The sequence below is a fragment of the Drosophila hydei genome, unplaced genomic scaffold (assembly GCF_003285905.1).
Source record: "Drosophila hydei strain 15085-1641.00,03,60 unplaced genomic scaffold, DhydRS2 tig00008114-arrow-pilon, whole genome shotgun sequence".
In the NCBI taxonomy this organism is placed as follows: domain Eukaryota; kingdom Metazoa; phylum Arthropoda; class Insecta; order Diptera; family Drosophilidae; genus Drosophila; species Drosophila hydei.
In genome coordinates, this window is record NW_022045827.1 from 3,138,010 (window position 1) to 3,162,918 (window position 24,909).

The window sequence follows — 24,909 nt, forward strand, 5'->3', positions numbered from 1 at the left end:
TATTGAGTAACTTCACGTTGTATACTTTCTATCAGCGTCCTTTTGACTTGCTGTTGTAGCAGCGGCTAATTGAGGGACAGCCAGCAAGCATTCGCTTGGGTCAGTCATGCACTTGGCCAACACGTTTTAATGGTCGCTCAGGTATTGACCATATTTAATACTATTTAATTGAATTGCTGCCGTTTATTAATTGCCCAGTGAAGGATGCAGCTCCCAAATCGTATAATTGCCATAGCACATACACATACACGAACACGAACACAGCGCGAACAAAGTCGGAGCTCAAAGCCGTGGCCAATTAGTCAATCAGCAGACAGTTATTTTACATCGGCTGTGCCCAGTAAAATGTCGCTGGGCGTGCAATTAAATTGTCAAATGGTACCCGAGAGACTTACCCATCATCATAATCATGATGAACCTGTTCAAAGGCAACGGCTTTCCTTTGGCTTCCTTTATGTGGGTAGCCAGCCTCTGCACTGGGACACTGCACAAGTAATTAGTGCACTTGCAGGGCGCGCGTCCACTTGACCGTTGTTATTTCACAGTTTTCTCTTGTTATACCCTGTGCCAATTGATAATATTTATTAATGGGTATATTGATATTGGGTTTGCGACCAGATGTGTATAACACTGATTCTGGAGGCATTCAATTGAGTGGTTGTATCTTGAAAATGATAAGATCAACTTTACTTGAGATTTTCGATTGTTTTGATATCGAAAGAGATCGATAAAATTAACGTTAAAGTTTAATATCAAATCTTAAATATAAGTTTTTATGTAGCATACAAATAAATGTACTATGCAAATTTATGCATATTTATACTAATCGCAATCGATAAATATCGATGAGAACTAGTCAATGACTTTTAGGCTAAGTAAAGAATGGAAGCACTTTTAGATTTGATTGTCTTGGCATAGGATGTATTATCGATTATCATTTCTACAAATCGATATAAATATCGATATAAATATAAATATCGTTAGTAACATTGTTACAAATAGTCAATAGTTTTTATTATTTTACACTTAATGTCAATCGATCAAACTTATCAAAGGTTTTTCAGTAAATCATGTCTGCATATAGTCGTATTCTGTAGTTTCTAACTCATGACTGGGTATCTGCTAGTCGATCACATAGCTGATTTATACTGGTACTTGTTTTTACAGCGCTGCCTTTGTCCATTTGAAGTAGTCTTTTGGTACATTTCTGGTTCTTGTTTCTCGTTTTGCTTTGCTGGTCTCTCGTCTCGCTGCTTAGTCGCCTTTGTTGATTCTTTTAAATTTCGCCTTTCAATTATTTTATGCAAATAAGCAAACGACGCTGAGCGCAGATTATGCCAGCTTGACAGAATTCCTTTACTTTTCTTCTCTGTCTCTCTCTCTCTTTCTCTCTCCCACTCCCACTGTCTCTCCCCGTCGCACATTGTAATGTCTCCATTTGCCACTGGCTCGCCATCCCAAGCTCCTAATCTTCAGTTTTTCCCACGTAACGAAAGGTTGGGAACGCGCGCGAGATTTTGTCGCAGACTGCGTAAAATGCGCGACGCACAATCCTACTTACAAAATGAATTGTTTGTTATTGTTGTTACTGGAGGCTGCAGTCCCGCCGTCCCATGCCACTCCCTCGCCTCGCCAGCCGTTATGCTCCTCATATCGTGTCCCGGCATTTCACTCCGGGCGTAATCAACTTAAGTTGGTCAAATGAGTTTGTTACGTTTTGAATGTTTCTTGGCGCGCACAGCAACAAGAAAAGCGAAAAACTTCAAATGTAAAATGACTGGCAAATGCTTTTTCCTTTCAATTTCAATTCAGTGCTTCAGATTTCCCAGAGTTGTTCACCAATTTCCTTGGGTTAATTGCTAAGCAGCCTTAAGGCTGGGCGTTTAAATTTGCTGTTGTTGTTAATCTCGCTTTGATTTGTGGGCCATGCAAATTGTGCATCCTTTAGGGATTTGTCTTGCATTTGTAGGTGTGTCGCATGTAATTAATTAATGGCATTTCCTATGAACCTGCCACTGCCTGCAGCACGAAGCAATTAAATATTTAATGCTCTATGCGATTTGTGGTATGTAATTTAAAAGTGATTTTTGCCACGCACAATGTCAAAAGCTGTCACAGTCACACAGCGCAGACCTTGAGACTTGATCCTTCAGGTGGTTCAAGATTGTGGATGCTGCTTGCGCTCACTCTATCTCTGTCTGTGTGCGTCTTAGAGATGGGCACGTGTTGATTATGTGTCGCTCTCTGTCTCACTCTCTCTCACTGTCTGTGTAGATGATGGATTATTTTGTCAGCTTCGCTCATTTTGGCAGTAGAGATGCGTGCATTTACACGCTTTCGTTTTTCCTCACTAGCTTTATCTTCATATATCTTTTTAGATTTGTATTGCTATATTTATGACTGGCTTTTTTCCTTTTCTGTCTGCCTGATTACAAGTTATGAGCTAGTCCTTATAAACAGCAGACTTCCGCTCTTAACAATGCCTAAGTCTTCACATATTTTTTTCTCATTTCGCTTCTCCCTCTCTCTCGTGTTCTCTGCTTTCATTGGTCTAACTCTGCTTTTCTGGCAGATCTTTTGGCTTTTTTTTCAATATAGAGATTTTTTCTTATTTTTTCTTTCTTCAAAGATTTCTCTTACTTTGATATTTGTCTTTTTTATATCTTTCCATAACTGCGTCTTGATGTCCATTTCTTGAGAATCAATAAATACAACGTAGTCGTGCTTGCTCGTGTCACGTTCGCAGCATTCACACAACACGCCATCAGCTCTGACATTCATTTGAAAAGGTAAACCCAAGGCAAAGCGTAAGAGCAAAAATAATTGAGATGTCAGCTGAAATTCAAGTGGACTTTTATTGACTGCTTCCTGGCTCTGTTGCTGCCTTACTGGCTGCTTGGCTACACGGCTGACCGACTGTCCGGTTGGCTTGGCATGCTCCTCAAGTGGCATGCAATGTCAATTCCACACATTCAGATCGTTGTGTGTAGGTGGCATGCAACGTCTTCTGTCTGCGGCCTTCGATTCGTATGGGGTTGTAAGTGAAATATGTTTTGCTGTAAAATCAATAGTAGTACAGCTTTTAGCTGGTCTTTAAGCCGCCCACAGCACGTGTGGCACGTTGCCATTTTATGCTAATAACAACAGCAGCAGCAGCAGCAGCAGCAGCAGCAATCGTCAAGCCACATGTGCCCATGTATTACTTGTTAGTGTAACTTAAACTTGAAATCTTTGTCGCGTTCGTTGTGCCCTTTTACCTGCCACACGACATCGAGATTGGCCCCCAGCTCTTAGACGCCCAGCCGCTCAGCCTCTGAGGCTCTCTCATCTCCTTATCCTGTCGTGCGCTGTGCTTACACTTCATCCGCATGCTCGGCATTGAATAGCATCCCTAAGTGTCCTTAAGCGTACTCGAGAGCTTGGCTATAGCTATGGAGCCTGCTGCCTGCCTGCCCGCCTAAAGCTCATGGAGATTGTTGCGTTGCGGTTAAATTGCGCCAAACATATTTGACATTTTATTATGGCAGCGCTGGGCCATACTTTAAGGGTTGGGGGGAGGTTGCGTTATTGCGGCACGGATATTGCAGCGGCAGCGGCGTCGCCGGCTCTCTCAAGTCTTGGGCTAATAATGACTACAAGTGTTTTTCATTAACTGCTGCTTATGAATATTAAATTAAAAAGTGCGTTTCGTTCGCTGCGAGACTGCAAATGTCGCGCATACGTCCCATTGTGCTGCATCAAAAGGAGCCTTTGATATGCTTTTCAATTTATGCCCAAATGCTCTGCGGACATGGAGGTCAAAGGTCTTGGCATAGTGGCCACACTGAAAATGTGTGGAGTGGCTCCTTTGTGCTATTGCCGAAGTGGCAACATTAAAAAATACGCCACGCTGCGGCCTGAGACTAAATTGAATTTGCGTTCAACCCAAAGACATTTGCTATTTGAATACTCTATTGGCAGGCATTATAGTTTGCTCATGAAATGTGAATGGGCAGAGTAGACTTTAGCTTATGGTTTTATTTTACTTAAAAATGTTTGATCAGCAGCATCAGATGAGTATATATAACTATGTGTTTGTCCATTCGTATGTTGCTATAAAAATATGGTCTCAGCGTCAGAGAAGACTGGATCGTTATTGTATCTTATACAGTTGTTATGTGAATATTATATCATAAATTATGAATTTTTGTGAATGAAGAAATGTTTACCAAGCTTATTTATAAAATTTAACATATCTATATTTGCTAGAGCTATATGAAGGGTAGTTTACAAAATGAGTTCTTGATCTGCAAAAATACGTTTTGTTCTGCAAGATAATTTAATCAAACGTACATCAACTCGGGACTTGACAATGTTTCCAATATATCCACAATATTCTAATGAAACAGCTTACTTTATACATATATGCCTAAAAGTGTATTCATTAGTCGTCTAGCCTAATGCTGCTTGAATTTGTTGTGTGTGTTTTAAAGGCAACTGGCAAAAGAATTCAGTTTTCAAATGGGCTAAAACTTAAAGTGGCGACGCTGCAGTTCATGAATTTCTAATGAAATTAAAACGTTGTACAAATATAATGATGCCAGTAACGGCAGTAGCTGCAGCAAATGCTACAGCAGAAGCAGTTGGAGCAACTGTAGCAGCAGTGTTTCGTCCGTGACTGCAACTACTTAAAAGCATGCAAGGATGCGGAAAGGGGAAGGGGAAATGGAAATGGAAAGGAGATGTGCAGCATGAGAGAAACTCCATCAGAGGAACTGCTCTTGCTGCTGCTCTTGGGCGTCTGACAACCGAGAGATTATTGTGCAGCACGGCAGGACTTAGTCTTGTAAGCATTGTCTGACTCTAGCTGCTGCTGCCGCACCAGGCAATGCCTCAATTAAGTCGAAGCAAATAGTTGAACAATTCGGTTGGACGAGGCAGAACATGTAAACACGTCACGCAGAGCAACAACTGCATCTGTCATTAAAATGCCACCACCCTCCCACACACACACACACACACACACACACACCTATGCACACCAATACACACACAGAGTCGCACCTATACAAAGATATACAAATGCCAAGTCTGGGCAAACTTTTTGGTTACTTGAAAATTCAATTTTACGCAATATGCGCAAATCGTGATTAAAATCCTGTGCGTGGTACTTGCTCATTGCATACTTTGTGGCTGATGGTGGCTCCGTCTTGGATGCTGCCCCATCTCTCTAAGCTGCTGGCACTGTGGGATAAATTAAGCTCCTTGTGACATTCAGTAATAAATCAAGCGTAAAGCGAGTTTTTGCAAGTGATTTTACTTGGTTTACTGTTCATAATCCACGGCTGACTAGTGAGGCGAAAACATGTGCCTGATTACGTAATATTTAAGTGGGTATTTAGTATGTTAAGTCTAGAGATCAATTAGCGTAATGCTAATTTGCTTATTGTGCTCTACAATTTGCCTATAAGTCTCCTTAAACATAAGTCCTTACGCATAAGTCTGCTTAAGTGTAATTGAAAATATTTTCACTTTAAGCTAATAGATGACAGGCTGAGCTTTTGTTATATGTCATAGAATTTCGAGTTTTTGCCCATGTTAAAAGTGAGTTAATACGAAGAATATATTTAGCTACTTAATGTTAAACTTTTAGCTTAGGGAAATTAATATAAACAGTAACAGAATATTTGCATATTTAGCTAAAGAAAAACAAATAAGAGTTCAGAGGTTGAAACCTGTTTGCTGTTTGAGTTTTAAAGTCTAGTGCTTTACATGACTTTGCCTGTGATTTAATGGATTCTTTGATCGCTAAATGTTTAGCTCAAGCTTCTCTGAAATCAAAAGACTTTTTGTCGCAACTTGTGAGGGCTTAGCCCATTGTATCATAAATACAATGACTGAGGAAAGCTGCTGCCTACTTTCAGGCGCTGTCAGCGTAAAAACTATGAAAATGTGTTTTCAAATTGCGAAACAATTTGCTGACCGTAATTGAACTTTGCTGTTGCCATCGCCATCGCCATTGCCATCATCGTCAGCGGCACATAAAGCAAACTTTGGGCGCTCATTTGAGTGGTTCAGCCACGTAAAAGTTTTCGGCGCACAGCCTGTGGCAAATGTTGGGCAACCGGATCCGGATCCGGGACTCAGCTTTGGCTTTCGCTTGGGCTAGAGCTTGGGCTTCGGCTTCGGCTAGCACTTGGTCTTCGGTTCATGTTTCACGTTTGAGTTTCGCGTTTTCGGGTATTTGAGTTTTTCGCTTTTGGCCATTTTTAGGCGCCGCTGTTGATTTGTGTGTGTGTGTGTGTCGGGCCGACGCGGTTTTGGCCAATTTGCCATACCCTTTCCGCACTACTAATCCGCACCACTTTTGCTGTTCATTCATTCGCAATGCAAATACCAACCTCAAACAATGCAAACCGCCGACCTTTTGATTTCATTTGCTTTTATTTGTATTAATTTGCCGTCCTCTTGTTGCAATTCCTGTTGCAATTGTTTTTCTCTTCTTTTCCATTCTTTTTTGCATAATTGTCGTTGTTTTCGCTCATCCCGCAACTCTTCATACGCATGAATATTTCAGTTGTTGTAAGTAGTTTGGGCCTCCATGTGACTGCAACTGTCGGAGCACAAAGTTTTGAATAATTTATGCGTTTTCAGAGTGCCACAGCCCGAGCATTCAATGCCTGTTGTCCAATGCCCCAATGCCCAAATGCCCATTGCCCATCGTACGATGTCCAATACCAATTTCGTTCGTTGCCAGACAACGTCTTTCTTTCTACAACTTTTACTCCTTGGCATACTTCAGGGCGCATCCATTGAGCAGCCGTCGAAAAGTTTGACTTGGCTCTCTTCTAACGTAGATGTTCAGTTTAAGCAAAAGTCAAGAGGTATTTGCACTGAGAGAAAATATGTCACTTCCTTTTTGTGCAAGCGCATAGTAGGAAGATGATGTGGAATTACAAATTTGAATGTTTCTTGAAGAGTTAGGTAGAAGCTTGGGCTTTTGTGTAAAAGCAGATTTCATCTGGAAATAAGGTTTTAAGTAACTGTTGCTCTTATTCATCTCTTAACATCTGGCAAGAGAATTGAATAATTTCACAATGGATCCATCATAACTAAAAATCAAGGCTAACTCTTTCTTGCAGCGCATATTTAATAGGACTTTCCAGAATCTAACGTAACCTTAACAGATCTTAGTCTTAACTAATTTTAGCTTATACCAAATTGAGGCAACTTATCATTGCTTAAACTAATACAGCTTCTACTAAGCAAACAAAAACTAATTGATAAGGTTCATTAGGTTATTTTAAACTTAATCTAGCATCAAATTGAAGCTTGGCTTAAAATTACTTTACCGAACTTAACGTCATTTAACATCACCTAACCTAACTTGTAGTTAGTTTAACTTAGCTTAACCTTACCTAACCCAACTTGACCTCACTTTCCTTAACTTGAGCTAAGTTTACCTAACTTCACCTTGACCCAAGGCACAGCGCCTTGTTGATTATGCTCAACTGGAGTTGGCTTTTCACTTCACTCCTTTTCCTTAATGTGCCTGATCTAAAAATATAACAATGCGATATTATTTTTCTCTGTGTACTTTTGTGTTCAACTAGTTTCGCCCGTTCGCCCGCTATTTGTTGAGCGTAATTAGCCGCAAAGTATGCAACTTGCATTTGTGCAACCAGGCATCGCCATCTCTATCGCCAATTGCCTTTATTGAGACATTCTGCCCCATACAGAGGGAGAAATGGAAAAGAAATAAGAGAGGGTCTCAGTGCTCATAGAGGCGGCAACCTCAGCAAACAAAAGGCGGCAAAGGCTATGCAAGGCGTTGCATGGCAGCTCTTTGGCTGCTCTCTGTCAGTGTATGCGAGTGTGTATGTGTGTGTATACAAGTGTGTGTGTGTGTGAATAATACCACAATTTCAATTTCAAAGTATCCTTTTAGTGTAAAGGAAATGACATTTACGCGCTTTGTTGTGGTTTTCTCATGCATAAAACATTTTTAGTTTAAATTTTTTTCCATTCCTTTTTTTTATATATTGCATATATACAGTTATTTCTTTTTTGCGCTAGCCAACGCACTCGTTGTGCAGTAGGCGTGGCAGGCGGGCAGGTCCTTCAGCTGCTGCTGCTGCTGCAACCATACAGAAAATGTTTGCCAGCCGCTTGGCCAAACGAACAAAGCACAACGAATGGCCACGAGGCTCGTCTGCAGCTTAAAAAATTTAAAAGTGCATGCAGAGCAAAAATAAAAAGAGGAACCATAAAAAGAAAATAAAGAATTCATAAATAATAAAATCAAAATGAAAATCGCAACAGAACACTATTGAAGACTGCAACAGTATGCTGCACGATGAATGTGATATGTTCCTTTGCTTAGACAAATTGCTTGGAATTTGATTGAATTTAACTACAGATTGCAAATATTTAAATTCACAATATTAAATGCAATAAATTATATAAATGTATAAGAGACTGACTCATAATATGAGACAAGAAATATTTGAAACTAATAATAGTTGATGTCCAAAGAATTTAGTAAACTAAAATGTATAAAAGAATTTTTGCTGCTGTTTCCAAAACTAAATTAAGTCTGACACGTTAAGATATCTATCTAAATGCGAAGAAATAATTTTTTTTATTATATATATATAAGGAAAATATCGAGCGTGGACTTTATATTGCCACTTATCTTCCTCACTTATGCCAACAATTTTGACCATTTTCTATGCTTACAATATTTTAAAAAAACTTTTATAAAATTTATTACAAATATTACAAAAAATTGTGTCAATGATTGATAAAAACGTTCGCTTAAAGCAAGATATAAATGTATATATTTATATTTATGAATATATTGAACGGATATCGCATAACATGAATTTTAAAAGAAAGCAAACGCATATTTAATACCTCAGCAAACTCTTGATTTAAAAAAAAATTCTCTATAGCTTAAATAAGCCAGTGATTTTCTAGCTCTCGCCTTAGCCTGTCCTTGTATAAATCTGTTAATATTTTTAGTATTTTTTTGTCAACAAAATATTAAATTTTCTTAAAAGTTCGTGTATTAATAATAATAATTAATTGTTAATGACAACCTAAGCTGTTTATGTTTATAAGTATAATTGAAGTTCAGCAAATTACTGAACGGCAACGCTACTTATAAACTTGAAAATACTCTGCCCTGCAATTGCTGTCAACTTCAAGTACAGGCTATAAATATGCACGAAAGGTGTGTGTGGGTGGGGGCTTTGGGAGCTTGCCACTGTGAAATGTAAGCAACAAAGCAGAAGGTAGATAGGGTTGGCAACAGCTCAGCGCTGTGGCGCGGCGTCTAAATGGTTGAAAACTTGAGACAGCGAACCAGAAACGATTAAAGCTCAAATTTTTCTTTTTTGGCATAGGGGCGCAGTATAGGGGTTGGCTTGGGGCCACAGTGGTAGCTGGTAACGAGGACATCTGCGCGCTGCAAACAATAAGTGACAAAAATCAATGAAGAACTTCTGGGCAATGCCGGCGGCTGCTGCAAATGCGCTTCCCGTTTCCTTTATGGGAAGCGCCAACGGGATGCAGTTAGTATGGCGGTGGAAACGCTGCAAAGGGTAGGGAAGAGCTTGCAGGCAATGGTGTTGGCAGTGGCAGTGGCGGTGGCGGCTAGTCGCTAGGTGGAAACGTTTGACTGCTGTGCTCTGTGAATGCGACGATGGCATTTGTTGAATATCAACAGGAAATGCAGTGAATAAACACGTCGAGTTTGTTCGATTCGTTTGAGAGTTGAGCATTGTGTGTGCGTGTGTGTGTGTGTGTGTGTGTATGTGTGGTGTATTGTGCTTGGATGAGAGTCACATTTTGAATGGTATTCAATTCAATTCGTTTCGATTCAATTCAATTCTTGATGTGAATGGCAACGCATTCACCGCGGGCAGTTTTTAGCCTCGGGCAATGGCCAGCAAATAATGCAACAATTTTTGCATCTCTGAATGCCAGTGACAGCAACAACTACAAAACCAACACACACAAAAAACAACAACAATAGCGCTCAGCAAATTTGACATATAGCTCGTTGCGTAATTGCATTCATCAAAATGAATACTATTTCATGTTCATGTTATATACCCTGTAAAAGCATAAAAAAGCTGTCCGAAAAGGGTATCATCAAGTTGCCAAGAAGAAATAGCTAATAAATTTTATAATGTATCTTACAACTTATAAAAATTATTTATTTAAAAAATATGATTATTTTTAACAAATCGATAATTATCGATGGTCATTTATTTATTGGTGAAATTTAAATTTTATGCAGTTTATAGTGCTTAGTAAATTGTTAGGCATATCTAACATTGATAAAAATATATATTTGCTATATTAATCGATAAGAATCGATATCTAAGTTCTTATGTAATCTATGACATGCACTTCAAAAATTTATTAAAATTTAATTTTTACCCATATTTATCTATTTTTAGTAAAAATCTAATCTTGATTAATTTGCCTCAAAACAGGATATTTTCTAGAGTCAAGTATTATTCTCATAATTTGTTTTCTATTTTTTTTTCTTCACTCAGTTTTGACTTTTCCAATGTAATCAAATTAAATGCAGTGCAAAATTTTGTGTGGACTTTTGCGTTTTAACCTGAATTCGTGGTTATGTTGAGTACAGCAGGTACGAACCGATGGGCTTGCTGTGCTTAAAAGCATGCAATCAATGCCAAAAATCAGTTGGCATCCCGTTCCATTTGTGTGAGCTTCATATGGCTGGCTCATGGCTCATGCTGCTCAGGCTCGTCGCCTCCTGCATCATAGGATGGCCGTCGTCCATCAGTCAGCCAGTCAATCATATGAATCGTTTTCGTTTACGTTTCGTTTTCGATTCCAATCAATTTGTTTGGCATTTTTGGCTGGCGTTATACAGCCGTCATGACCTACGCCCTTCCGATCCCCACCAACCACCGTTCCTCTGTACACAGCACCTCATACTGCAAAATGCCAACACTCACTGACCCACAGCGTGCTGTGAATATTCGCAATGCCTTTTTTCTCATATGCTGTTTCGCTTTTTCTCTTTCCTTTTTTTTTGTATATCGATTTTGTGCTCTGATTTCAAAGCACATGCCGAAAAATACAAAAAACCTTCCCATTGAGTCGCGTTCGCTTGTTGCATTTTTAAATACCGCCCCATGGCTAGAATGAAGGCAGCAAGGGGGGCAGAGCCAGCCAAGGGTGGCTGGGTGCGTAGCAGGGCCAGTAGTCAGCCAACAAATCCATCTTAGTTTGTACTTCCGTCTGCCAAAGAAACTTCTTGTTAGTAGTTATTGCAGCAAGTTTGCAAAAGTCGAAGCTTAGTCCATACCCTTCAGATATTGAAAAAATGGGATATTTTGCATATTTTTGATACAAAGAGAATCATACATATGGTACACAAAAGGAGTTACTTTTCCATATGCCTTAAGACACAAGACTACGGTGTCTTCATTTAACAGGGTATTCTTCAGTCGAATACTCTTGTAAGATGCTCAAGCTGACAGTATTAATCGATGGGTTCGGCAAGCAATGTGTTGATAGGAAATATGCAAGAATTGATTGAAATATGGAGTTCATATTTGTTAGATTGAAGCACGCTTTCATAAAAATCGATTTCATTCCAAAGATTGTAAGATTTATATAAAAAGAGTCTGAATGTGCTTTATATGGGGCTTATTTATTTTTTGTTTCTTTTTTTATGACATGACAATACCTTCCGGAATGAGTGTGGAAGTTACATAAATTTCATAAATGGATTAATTTCAATGAGGTTTGTGTCGAAATGCAAGCCGAATAATATACCCATTAAATGCCATAAATTATAGTCAATTAAATACAAATAAATTAACTTAAAAATCTATAAAAAAAGGCCATGGAGTCTAGCTAGCGCCATTGCTTGCGCCGCTCCAATAGTTTCTTCTGCAATTGAGCCTTGGATAGCGGCACATTTAAATTATTTGGCAAGCCGTCGGCTTCACTAAGTTGAGCTTGGTAATCGATCAGAGGTTTGACGGGCAGCAGTTCGGCGGTTCGAATGTTTTTCTTTAGCAAGCGCGGCGTTATGTGACATTCCACGATATCCGTTTTGTCCATGGCTGACTTGGTCTCAGTTCTATCCTTGCGTAAAACAGGAGCACGTGGCCCATTCGATCCTGACTTTTGGCTGGGTTTCTGGACATGAGCTGGACTTTTGTCAGGCTGATGTAGGTTGATAATTGACTGCGACACCTGACGGTCATTTAGGTTTTTACGATTTTTCGAGAGATTGCCGGTCATGCAATTGGCCGACACAGTCGAGTTTACAGCGTCTGAACTAAAGTGATTATCACCTGCAGTCAACCGTTTAAATTTATTTTTACGTTTGTTGTTAACACATTCCTTGATTGGGCTCTTATTGCGGTCGGGTGCTACCCTCCCCGACTTTGGTTTGCCTTTGTTGACGAGCTCTAATTGCTTGCGTAACTGCAATAGATCTTCCAGCTGCTCGGGCGGCTCAATGCCATAGTTATCCCGGTAAAAATCGGTGACAGCCGTGCGCATTATCTGCTGACCGATCAGAAACTGGCGGGTGAGTAGGAAAAAGATTTTCCCTTTGTAGGCGCATGTGCCGCAAATACGTCCTGGCAGATCGGGCATGGTATTGAATTGCTAAACATAGGTACAAAGCATGTAGATACAATATCTTATTTATAATACTAATTTGGTCACTTACAAACTGCAACGAGGCGCGCTGAAAGAGCAGTCGATAGTTGCTTATTGTCGGCTCAAACTCAAACTCTTGATATTTGTCCAACTCCACGAAGTGTCCGTCGTCGCTGCAGCCGCACACGCGACATATGTGTTGGAACGTGCTCAATCTATCCACAGTCTTTGGCACGGTTTGATGTACTTGTTGCCTTCCCAACAGGGCACTTCTGTAGAATATTTCATAGTCATGCAAGCTGAGTGAAGAGCAGAGTAAGAAATATGCTATAAAAATGTATCATATATTGTATAATATATATATATATATATATAATTATAAAATATTAAATGATAAATCTTTACTCAAAAGGTAAATGAAGCCGCTTCCAGCTTCCACTAAAACTCCTGCAAAAACTTGGCTAGTAAACGGTTTGTCATGAAATTAATTCATAAATGTTTCAGCCCGGTTCAATTTAATGACCATGAAAACTTAACGCTAATTGGTAATTTGCCAACAAAAATCGCTGCCCAAAAGGGCAAAGCACAAAAAAAAAAGAAAGTGTAAAAACTGAGTTGTGGAAATGTCCCAGCTTCACTCTCTCTTACCCATTAACTATCAGCATCTCTGTCTGTCCTGCTGGTGCTCATTGAGCGGCAAAATGCGAAACTTTTTAATTGACTTTTTCAATTACAGTTTAATTTTGTTGCAAGAAATTTGTTGGAACTGCCAATTGAAGTTTTCCGACTGCGACTGCCAGAAAAAGACAGAGGGCGAAAGCTGATGGTACGCTCTCACACACATATACTACTAATCTATCATTGTCCGCACATATATATGCATGCACATATATACATATATATATATGTATATAAGTGTGTGTGTTTGGCAATTTGCAAAACTTCAAAAACACGCACAGCCAGCAGCACATCTCGTCCAGAAAGCAGCAGTCAGTCCACGACCGTCATAGAAGGCAAAAATCTAAATTTATTTGCAATGGAAAATTTTTGGGTAAAGAGAAAGAGCGTGTGGGCAAGAAGGGGGATGGGAGAGCGAATAGAAAAGAGCGAGGTCTTTCTGCTTTGGCCTTTGAATGCTGCGGGCCACAAGGAATATGAAATGTGAAAGTGTGAAAAGCTAGCAACTTACCTTAACTTTTTCTCCATGGTAAACGAATAAGTAAAAATCTCTTAGAAAGTGTATAAAATACTTCCACGTGCATCTAAAACGCTCTAGGTCCGATTCTAATGAACAGAGAACAGAGTATTAGTTAAAGCAATCACATAATAACAGTTCATGTAAATGAAATCACGAAAATTAGCCGCCGCCGACGTCGACGCCGAATCCATTCAGGCACCGTCCATTGAATTATTCAACTGGCCAGGCCATGATGCGTGTGCCGCTGATACCACCAGTTGGGTTTACGGCCATTGAGATAGCAGTTTGGGCTTGGGCCCTGAATGGGGCAAGCCAGAGCCTCCTGAACAGCCAAAGCAAACATGTTACTATTTATCTTGCAACGCACAAAAACACAAAGCGTAGCGGTCAAACACAAAAAGAGAATCGCAACAAAGCAAAAAAACAGCGGCTATATTTTGTTTTACTTATTTGTTTAGATTGGCCGAATATGTAATACCCTCTAGACATGCTCATTGAATTGACTGCATGTATAAATAATAAATGTCAAATATATATCAAGCTGAATTTACGAACAACTGACATAACACAATATTTGCTCGTAGCTATTATTTTATTTTTATAGATTTATTAATTTGAACTGTTGCATACTATTACAAAAATTGATTGAATATGAATACGGAATATGGAAAAGGTTGGAATGGAGAATAGAGCTGTGGGCGTAGTCTCCTTTAGCAGCTCAGTTTTAATTGCAATCGAGCTGAATTTTTATAGATTATGTGAGCTTAACTCTGGCTAAGTTTAATCTGCATAATCACAGCTTTATAGCAATTGATATTTGTGAAAACTAAGTTTATAAAATATATTAAACGTAAACTCATGAGGGAGATGACAAGTGAATTAGTATATTAGAGACTAGGGATGGAAAAAGGAACTCTTTCTCAAGAGAATCTACTCATATATCTACTGATAATTGACGTACTCATGGCTTAATTTGCGATGAGTTTTAGTCTTCTACTAATTCTACTTGACTAATTCAGTTATGTTGTATAATGAAAATCAATTCAATATATAGTGCAAAAGAGAAGCTGAGATTTATGTCTATCCATCCGCTCTGCACTTGCATCGTAAATCAATACTTCGGCACAGTAAAGCAACGTGCTCTAATGAACTACAACTTCGAGTTCATATATGCAGTTTCACTATATTGTATTTCAATTGGTTCATTCCTATAAATCTGCTTAAACTGTCTATGGAAAGTCGTAAAATGCGAGCGCGAACTCATACGTATTCTTTACTTGTGCAAATACACTTATAGCCATATCTTGATTGCCTTAACTTTTTCGTGGAGCGAAAAGTTTCGTCTGCTCGATTCGAGGAAAGCGTATGACAAAGGGCACGACAGGAGGCAATAAAAGAGATACGAGTGCCGAGTATAAAACAACAAAAGGCCGAAAATGAATGAGTTTTACGCGGCATGGCAGGTGGGGGCAGGTGAGTGCAGGTGTGTGTGTGCGTGTGCATATGTATGTGCGGGGACTGAGAGCGGATTGGAGGTCGGCTATTGGCCGGCAGGCAGCGGCAGCCTGTCTGGAATTAATCCCAGGTGGGCACTTTTTCCCATGTCTCACCTGTGTGCACACAATGCGTAAGGACTTTGTGCCACTGGATTTGAGTGCGTCGCGATTTTAATTGAATAATTATACCAATGTCATGTTACGGTAAGATGGATTTGTGTTCACCTGTTCAGCAGCTTACCTTTACCTTCCGCTATGTCGTATTCCCTGTCCAGCTTCCTTTCCTTTTCTCTTGCAAGACCTTGAGTTAACACCTTAGCTTGACAGGCTTATGGATTTTGCGATGCTGTTTCAGAACTTATTGCTCACCTCTTTAAAGGGTTCTTGGGGATTCCGTCGACTGTATGCTGCGGAACCCCTGTGTCGGGCCCTCTTTTATGATTACCCTCCCTCTAAATGCAAATAATATTGTGTAATATGTTATTATATACTTTTATAAAATATAAAACGTCTACTTGCTGTCCTACTGATAGGTAGTAAATAGGAACTGTGTGTGCTGACATTGGAATGTATCAAAGCCTGCTTAAGCTCTGCTTAACATATATCCATATGACAGTACGATGGCAAAAATATACTTATCAACTCATAACCATAGTTTGATGCTTGATTTGCCACCTTTTATGCATGTACTCGCATTCCTTTGGGGCATGGCAATACCCTGTACTTTATTGAAAATGTATCAAAGCGTGGGTAAAGTGTTGTGTTAGTGTGATGGCAACGCTTGGATCTTAGAGACTTGACGAAAGATAGCTCAAATGCTCTTGTTTTCCAAATTCGATATATATCGATTTAACTCTTTGGCTTTTATGCACATCTAGCGAAATGAGTGGATAACGTATGGAGTATGTGTGAATACATATTATATAGAGTCATAAAAGTATACATTTTAGAGGGCAGAATCTAAGAGTTTCTAAAAATTGTTACGATCGATATGTTATCGATTGAGTACTTTAAATTGTGATAAGCTGTCACATGTGTATTTATGCATATAGGGTATCTAATTCCCGGTCAGCTTTAGCAATAGCATTTTTTACTTGTTTCTCTGTTGCCTTTGCCACTGTTTTCGCTCTGTGTCTCTTTCTGTGTGTAGCACTTATCACACTTATCTTCCGCTGAGTGCCCTGATTCGTCTCCCACCACTGAATGACATTTCTGGCATATGTCAGTGACAGCGCTGGAAGGAATGCAAAGCGCAAATTGGTATGGAGATAAATGCGACTATGACTATGGTCATGGGTTGTGGTCCAAGGGGGTTGGGGGCTTGTGCCTCAGCTAGTAACAGACATGCAAGTTCTATTATGTAAATATTGGCGAACAAATGCTGTTAGCCCGTTACACTGATTGCCTTGACCAGGATTTGTTCTTGTAATTGAAGCTTTGTGTTGCTTAGTTATGTCACAGAGAATCCCAAGCTAATAACATAGCGCACAAGTGGCGAGTTTACAAGCCAGTCTGTTAGCATTGACATCCAGAGAGGGCAAAGGTAACCTTATTATACTTCTGATTATTTGTTTCTGTATCGAAATGGAGCACAGCACGGCCGGAGCAAATGATGATAAAATGCATATTAAAACTATGTAACTATGTTCATCAATCATTTACAATGTGACAGCATAAATTTACCAATATGTGTATACACCTGAGTGCTTTTATATCATGTATGTAATTTTCGCTTGACCCAGTGCCTCGGGCTTGTGTTTAGTTATGAAAACGTTAAGTTTTCGCACTGAAATTGCTGTGGCCTTAAATTGAAGACAATTTCACTGCAAGAATAAGTCAACCACGAAAGTTCTATTAGCCAATGCTTATAATAATGACTCAGTATATCAAATGATTAGCCATGAGTAGTCAATGGTAATATGTGATTAAGTGCTTAATGGCAGCTTTGTTTCTAATAGAAAATAATTTGCAACTCGTGTGAAATTCTTTGCTATAAACATCGAAATTCTCGAATTGCATGTGAGTCCAAAAGGGAACTGCCTGCTGCACATTCATTTTATTTTCATTATTCATGATTAGCTGGGCGCGTCTAATTACATTAGATGAGACTCTTCTGAGTGAGACTCTATTTATGCACGCAGCTCACTCTTGAGTTTAAAAGAATTAAGATACAACTAAGTACTATAAAATTACCTGCTATAAGCATTAGCGCTAAGCATCATATATATGAATCAACTCCTACTTTGCACAATTGCAGCTAGACCTGGTGCAAACTGCTGTCATTGAAGTATTTCCAAGTATAGCCAAGTCTGTTGGTTATCTATCTATTTGTGCCGCTGTGATTTTGCTACGTAATCCGTGCATTATAGCATCCTGCACTTAATGTGCCACAGACGTTTTATGATAGCGTCAAGCTCAGTAAACTGTTATTACCTCGGCTCGGGGCATAGTTCAAATTAGCGTTCATTAATTAGTCGCCTTGCAGATTGACGTTTAAAGTAATGCGACATGTCCCAGGGGCAATTAGTTCCCTGTTCCCCAACTACTATGCCACTGCACAGATGAGGCTCTGGCCCAGTCGTTACAGTTTTGCTTCAGATAATTATCGCAGCTTTTGGCGCTCAAGTGTCAAAGTTTTTCGACTCGAGTCGAGTCGAGTCTCCCCATTAAATTACGAAATACTATCCTATATCGTTATCTCTCTCTCTCTCTTTCGTACTCCTTCGCCTGTCTATCTCACTTTGTAATAGATCATTTGCAGCATCATTACGCATACGCCGTGTGTGTCGTTGGCTAATCCTTTGCCTGCCTTACGGCGCCTAAAGATTTTTCCATGCTGTCACGTTCCACAAATCGCAATAGCATTTTGCTGGCTAGCACGCACTCACAGCCCACATATATCACTGTCTGTTTCTGTTACCCGTTCCATCGCCGTCACCCCGTTCAGCCCGCAGATATGAGCACATTAAATGTGGGCCACCGCGAAGCGGATGAAGCGTTGCTCCGGTTGCTGCCATTGCCGCCAGCAAATCAGTGTGTCCTTGCCTCGCCGTTTGGCATGCTGGCGTTTTATTTCACTTGCTTTTAGCAGAGCCTTCCCCGCACTTCTTCCGTTTTTTCGACTCCTTATGCTGCTGCCACTGTTGCTGGTGTTGTGTCGTCGGCGACCGTGTTGCGGTCCGTCTCTGTCGCCGCTTCATAGTGGGCACTATAATTCTATTATGGCTGTAAAGCAATTTTATTTCTGGCTGTTTGCTGGCCCGCGCCTCGTTTAGCTTTCATTTTCACATCTGCGCTGCCATTTTCATTTTCATTTCGCATTTTTACGCTTTGTGCCCGCGTACCGCCCTTGCGCTACAGCCCCTTCACCAAGCCAGACCAACCCATCCCTCACCATTAACCAGCGTAGCTGTCATCATCAAATTACGCTCAGCTTTTGTCTCGCAGTTTTGTTTTAATGCCAAAGCACAAAAGCATCTACTGCTGGCTTCTGCATTTGCTTATGACGCGGTCGCTGTTGCTGTTGCTGTTGCTGTTGTTGTTGTTGTTGTTGTAATACCCTGCTGGCTTTAAAAGTCTGTGTAAAAATGTGTGAGCTTAATGTTATTAAAACATATTACATTGATATTTTAAATAATTATCTTTTGAGCTACTTAATTTGGCTTAAAATTCATTTTAACATTGATCAAATTCTTTTTACACTCATACACTACACTACACTATTTTATTCTTGGATAAAGGGTTACTCATAGTCTATCACAATAGTCAATAGTATATCGAACATATCGCCTATAGTCTTATTAGACAATTTCTTCGTTTAAACCTTTCAGTCATTTCACTTTTATAGCTTTAATTCCAATTACAGGGCATTTTCTAGTCGATCACGCGCATAATTGTCGTCGTTATCATTTTATTATTATGCAAATTTAATGCGCCCAACCCCTTTAGTTATCTGTTTGTAACTAGCTTTAACTGATAACGTTGTCTCTGATCTCTTCGTATCACACTTTTGCGAACGTTCTCTTTTGTGTGCGCGCTCTCTCTCTCTCTTGCTCTCTTGTTCACTCTCTTTGAAAATCACACATACGCCGCGTCGATCGGCTTATAAACTCGGAAGTCAGCAGCCGGCAGTCGTCAACGGAACGCGTGCGAAAGCGAATCAAAGCGGGTAGCTAACTACACTCGTGCATGTCTGCCTGAATGGGACAATTAGCAATTGATTGGCATTCGATACTGAGCGATTGGACGGAGAGCAGTTGACATGGCTGAGATAATGGATGATGGGGAACGAGATTCGATCGTTAATAGTTTAAACAATGAGCTGCACATACTCAAGGAGCAGCTGCGAGAACGCGACTGTGAACTGGTCAAATTGCATCGTGAAATACACAAGCTGAAGGTGAGAAAGGGTGGACTAAATAGAGTAGAGATAGAGAGGGAGAGAGAGAGGGAGTGGGAGAGAGAGATCAAAAATTGTAGTTAAATATTTTATAAAAAATAATTATGATGATTTCTAAATGTTTTCTGGCAGAAAATTGCCTAAAAATATAGCCACAAATAATTGAAACATCTGGATTGAAGGGCTATTAAAAGCGAGTCACAAAAAATCATGAATATGAAAACAAATTTCAACTAAGGCAACTAATATAAGCCACCCAATATCTAGACATAAAATCAGAATTTTCGACTGCAGTTTTCTTTCAGTTTCTAACATCAGGAAAAATAATCAATTCCATGAAAGGGTCACAAAATTGCAGCCAGCAATAAGCAAGCGAAAAATACTAGACAATAGACATAATAATAATAGGAGGCAACTAGAAGCTCTCTTCAGCCTAGGTCATCAGGGTAAATGCCAGCGAGCCGAAGGGGCAGATGTCCCTTGTCATTGTGCATCGTTTGTTTGTTTTGTTTGTTGTTTGTTTTGTTTTGTTTATTGTTGTCGCGCCGCAGATAACGGCACAATAACACCAGCAGCAACAATTGGCCAACGCTTTGTGCCTTTTCTTCTTCTATTTTTATTTTATATTTTCAACTAATTTGTTTTCGCACAGATACAGAGAAGTATCTGAAATACGCTCGCACACTCGTATCAATTGCGTCGCATGTCGCTATCTCAAGCACAGCAGCAGCCCCAGCTAAGCACTAGATATCAGCGACTATCTAATAGACAACAGACAATATTAGATTTTATATGTAGATACCGCCAGTCCTACGCCCTTCAGACAGTCCGGTGATATCTGGTCTAGCGGTTTTGCGGCTGGCATTCAGTTGTGCTCGCAAGCTGCTGACAACAGGGAGTAGAATTTTGTGGGAAAACATGTGAAGACTTGCAGCAGACATTGTTGAATATATAATTATGCTTAATTGGTATTAGCAGCCCAGTAGCTATGGCCATGAAGAGCCGTCTGCCTCATAGTGCGAAAACTGTGAATATGAATAATCTTCAATTCACAGATAAACATTCATTCAGGCTACAAAATCATAAAAAAACTACAATATACTATTAATAGAATCGCTCTTTAATGACTCTTTAAATATTTGAACAACATGTTGTTAACATACCTCTTCGAAAAGAGTATTTCGGGTTCGGCATTACGCATACGCCGGTTGTTTCTTGTTAATTTCGTACTTGAACAGCATTTGGCATTGCTCATCGTAGCTGAGGCCTATGTTTGAGTGTGCGTATGCGTGTGTATTTAAATTGTAAAGCATTTTTATTGAGCTAAGCGTTTAGCACTTCTTCGTGAGATTTTCACAGAGTCGCAGCGTAAAGAGCAAAAGTTGTCAGAGAGTCCACGCTCAGATACAGATACAGATACAGTTTTAGATACAAACACAAAGCTGGCAATGAAGATACAGATACACTGGGATTTGCTGCTGTGCGTTGCTAATTGCCGGATCAGCAACGGCATTAGCTTTGTCTGCGGTTGCGAATGCTGCTCTAGCTGGACGTCGTGCGTTTACCTCCCCTCTGCCAGTTGAGCCCGCTAACATCTACGAGCTGTAAGCGGTCTGTGCCTGTGTTTGGTGTAAATAAACACCATGGCATATTCCATAAATTCAACGGGCGCCAGCACGCGCGCATTTAGAAGAGAACAAAGCAAATGCCACAAAATAAAAAATAATAAATAATAATAAAAAAATAGTTCAAATGCATTGAAAAAACGTAATTGACTAGAAGATACCCTACAAGTTGGAAACTAATTGCCTAAAAGACAATATTGAAAGTGTTTGTTTAGCCGTTGATGCTTTAAACACTTCTAAGCCTTCTAATATATATTTTGTAAACAAAGTTCAAAAGCTAACTAATTTGAGATACTTTGCCTAAAACGTTTTTGATGAAAATATATTCTGGTCTGGAATTCTTACATAAAACAAACATTTAGTCAACCAAACAGTCTATAAAACCAATATACACTTCCATACCTTATGAATAGGGCATACATATTTCTTATATATGAAGACTCTTAGCCAATATACCCCTTATATCTAGTGCGTTACAGCGCATACAAGTAGAGTGCGCAGACAATTTTTGAATTGCTAATTTTTATGTAAATAGTCTGTAGAATGTGTGGAGGGCAGGAACTGATTGCCGCTGGGAGTTGCGACTTTTGGCTTATCTACTATTTTGGCATTATATACATATATACGTATGAGCTGTGCTCAGATTTTGGCAGTGCTATCTTAACGCCTTGCTTTTTTTGGGGTCAGTTTATGCATGCTATTTACGCGCCGTGCGAGATAAGCTGATGGGTATAATGACGAATGGCCCACTTTGGGCGAAGGTCCCCTTCCGATATTTATTGAGAGTGTGTGTGCAGGAGAGGCGACGAAATGGGGGTCATTGGCTGTCCATTTAAATTGAGTTTCAGCTGCATCACATGTGCCGCTAATTGGAAACTCAATTGGCTGGCGAATTGATTAATCGACGCCTTTCAATTGTCATTCCATTGCTGCTCGTTGCAGAGCGTGCTGCAGCAAACCACCAGCAGCCATGTGAGCTTGTCCAACAGCCAACAGCCGCCGGAGCAGTGCGGCGAGGTGAGCAGCAGTCGAGAACATGAGCATGTGTGCAGCGCCTGCGGTCTGGTTATGCCAGCCAGCAATGGCAATGAAATGCAGAACACAAAAGTAGCACCAGCACCAGCAGCAGCAGCAGCAGCAGCAGCAGCAGCAGCAGCAGCAGCAGCAGCAGCAGCAGCAGCAGCAGCAGCAGCAACAGCAGAAACAGCAGAAACAGCTGCAGCAACTGAAACAGTAACCGACACTGCAACAACAGTGGACAATACATTAAAAGCAGATGTGGCAACATCGGATGAAGTGCGTCCAAAACCGCTGCTGGCGGCCATCAAAAAGCAGGGCGTCTCCGCGGAGAGTTCTGTTCAGTCCAAGCAACAGTCCTACAATGCAACCATACCCAAATACGACAAAGACTTCAGGTGAGAGACTGCTGCCACGCTACACGCGATCTGTCAGCTACAACTATTGTACCACTTCAGCGCCAAGCAGCAGATCAAGGATGCCATCATGGACAACGATTTCCTGAAGAACATCGATGCCTCGCAGGTGCGCGAACTGGTGGACTCCATGTACTCCAAGAGCATAGAGTCGGGTGAGTTTGTCATCAGAGAAGGCGACGCCGGCGCCCATTTGTATGTCTCGGCTGCGGGCGAATTCGCTGTCATGCAGCAGGGCAAGGTGCTGGACAAGATGGGGCCGGGCAAAGCATTTGGTGAACTGGCCATACTCTACAACTGCACACGCACCGCCTCCATACGAGTCATCAGTGATGAGGCGCGGGTCTGGGTGCTGGATCGTCGCATTTTTCAGCAGATTATGATGCGCACCGGGCTGCAGCGCATCGAGAATAGCGTGAATTTCTTGAAGTCGGTGCCGCTATTGCGCAATCTCAGCGAACAGCTGCTGGCCAAGATTGCGGATGTGCTGGAATTGGAATTCTATGCGGCGGGCACGTATATCATACGACAGGGCACAGCGGGCGATAGCTTTTTTCTCATCTCGCAGGGCAATGTGAGGGTTACGCAAAAGCTGACGCCAGCAGCGCTGGAGGAGACGGAGCTGCGCACTTTGGGTCGTGGCGATTACTTTGGCGAACAGGCGCTCATCAATGAGGATAAGCGCACTGCCAATATCATTGCGCTGGCGCCGGGCGTGGAATGCCTCAGCCTCGATCGGGATTCGTTTAAGCGCCTCATCGGCGATCTTTGCGAGCTAAAGGAGAAGGATTATGGCGATGAGGATCGCATGCTGGCCATGAAGCAGGCTCAGGCCCACAACGAGGAGTCGTTCGGTGCGCAGGCGCAACAGGAGTATCCGGATTTGCAGTTAACCGATCTTGAGGTGGTCAGCACACTTGGCATTGGGGGCTTTGGCCGAGTCGAGTTGGTAAAGGCGTATCATCAAGGTCGAGAGGACATCTTTGCGCTGAAGTGCCTGAAGAAGCGACACATTGTGGACACCAAGCAGGAGGATCACATCTATAGCGAGCGCAGCATTATGCTCAGCTCCAATTCTCCCTTCATCTGCCGTCTCTATCGAACATTCCGCGACGACAAGTACGTGTATATGCTGCTAGAGGCGTGCATGGGCGGCGAGATCTGGACAATGCTGCGCGATCGTGGCTCCTTTGACGACAATGCAGCACAGTTTATCATTGGCTGTGTCCTGCAGGCCTTCGAGTATTTGCATGCGCGTGGCATACTCTACCGGGACCTCAAGCCGGAGAATCTCATGTTGGATGAGCGCGGCTATGTGAAGCTGGTGGATTTTGGGTTTGCCAAGTATATTGGGAACAGCGCCAAAACGTGGACGTTTTGCGGCACGCCGGAGTATGTTGCCCCAGAAATTATTCTCAACAAGGGCCACGATCGCGCCGTGGACTATTGGGCTCTGGGCATACTCATACACGAGCTGCTCAATGGCGCGTAAGTCTGCAGTAGAAAATCAAATCTTTAACTTCTACTAAAGTTTACTTTTTAACCTCACAGACCACCCTTCACCGCTCCCGATCCCATGCAGACTTATAACCTGATCCTAAGAGGCATCGACATGATCACATTTCCCAAACACATTTCCCGCTGGGCTGTGCACCTGATTAAGCGTCTCTGCCGGGATGTGCCCTCCGAACGTTTGGGCTATCAAACTGGAGGCATACAGGATATCAAAAAGCACAAGTGAGTGGATATAGTAAGGACAGTGTGAGAAACTAGTTGAGCTACAAATTTGTTGTTCTTTCCAGATGGTTTCTCGGCTTCGACTGGGATGGCTTGTCCAGTCAGCTGCTGATACCGCCCTTTGTGCGACCTATTGCTCATCCCACGGACGTGCGTTACTTTGATCGGTTTCCCTGTGATCCCAGTGAGCCACCGGATGAGCTTTCTGGCTGGGATGTCGACTTTTAGCCTTATATTTTCTAAGTCTATACCCTGTACAGACTAAACCCAAGACCAAGTAGCAGATGAAATCGCAATTCATTTTAGACAAATGTCTTTCCGCTTAGAAAGGTGAGCTGCATGCCCGCCACTCTCTGTAGAAGGGAATTTAGAAGCT

General features: G+C 41.1%; 2 protein-coding genes across 3 annotated transcripts; one reads left to right on the top strand and one right to left on the bottom strand.

Moving 5' to 3' along the window:
- Positions 1–11,658: 11,658 nt before the first annotated feature.
- LOC111599107 lies at positions 11,659–15,893 on the bottom strand. 2 transcript variants are annotated; one of them, XM_023314660.2, is made up of 5 exons: positions 15,709–15,893; positions 15,581–15,640; positions 13,835–13,929; positions 12,716–12,944; positions 11,659–12,651 (listed from the first exon to the last, which is right to left on the bottom strand). In XM_023314660.2, the coding sequence occupies exons 3-5, from the start codon at positions 13,849–13,851 to the stop codon at positions 11,887–11,889; spliced, it is 1,011 nt and encodes a 336-aa protein (XP_023170428.2). In that variant the 5' UTR covers positions 13,852–13,929; positions 15,581–15,640; positions 15,709–15,893; the 3' UTR covers positions 11,659–11,886. The 2 variants fall into 2 exon arrangements, with proteins under 2 accessions (XP_023170428.2, XP_023170427.2); XM_023314659.2 differs by having other exon boundaries at positions 15,581–15,653.
- A 3,589-nt stretch (positions 15,894–19,482) lies between these two features.
- On the top strand, positions 19,483–24,869 carry LOC111599114 (cGMP-dependent protein kinase, isozyme 1). Its single transcript, XM_023314674.2, has 5 exons — positions 19,483–19,738; positions 22,306–22,778; positions 22,839–24,284; positions 24,348–24,533; positions 24,599–24,869. Exons 1-5 carry the CDS (start codon positions 19,601–19,603, stop codon positions 24,759–24,761), a joined length of 2,406 nt encoding a protein of 801 aa, XP_023170442.2. The 5' UTR covers positions 19,483–19,600; the 3' UTR covers positions 24,762–24,869.
- Positions 24,870–24,909: the final 40 nt, after the last annotated feature.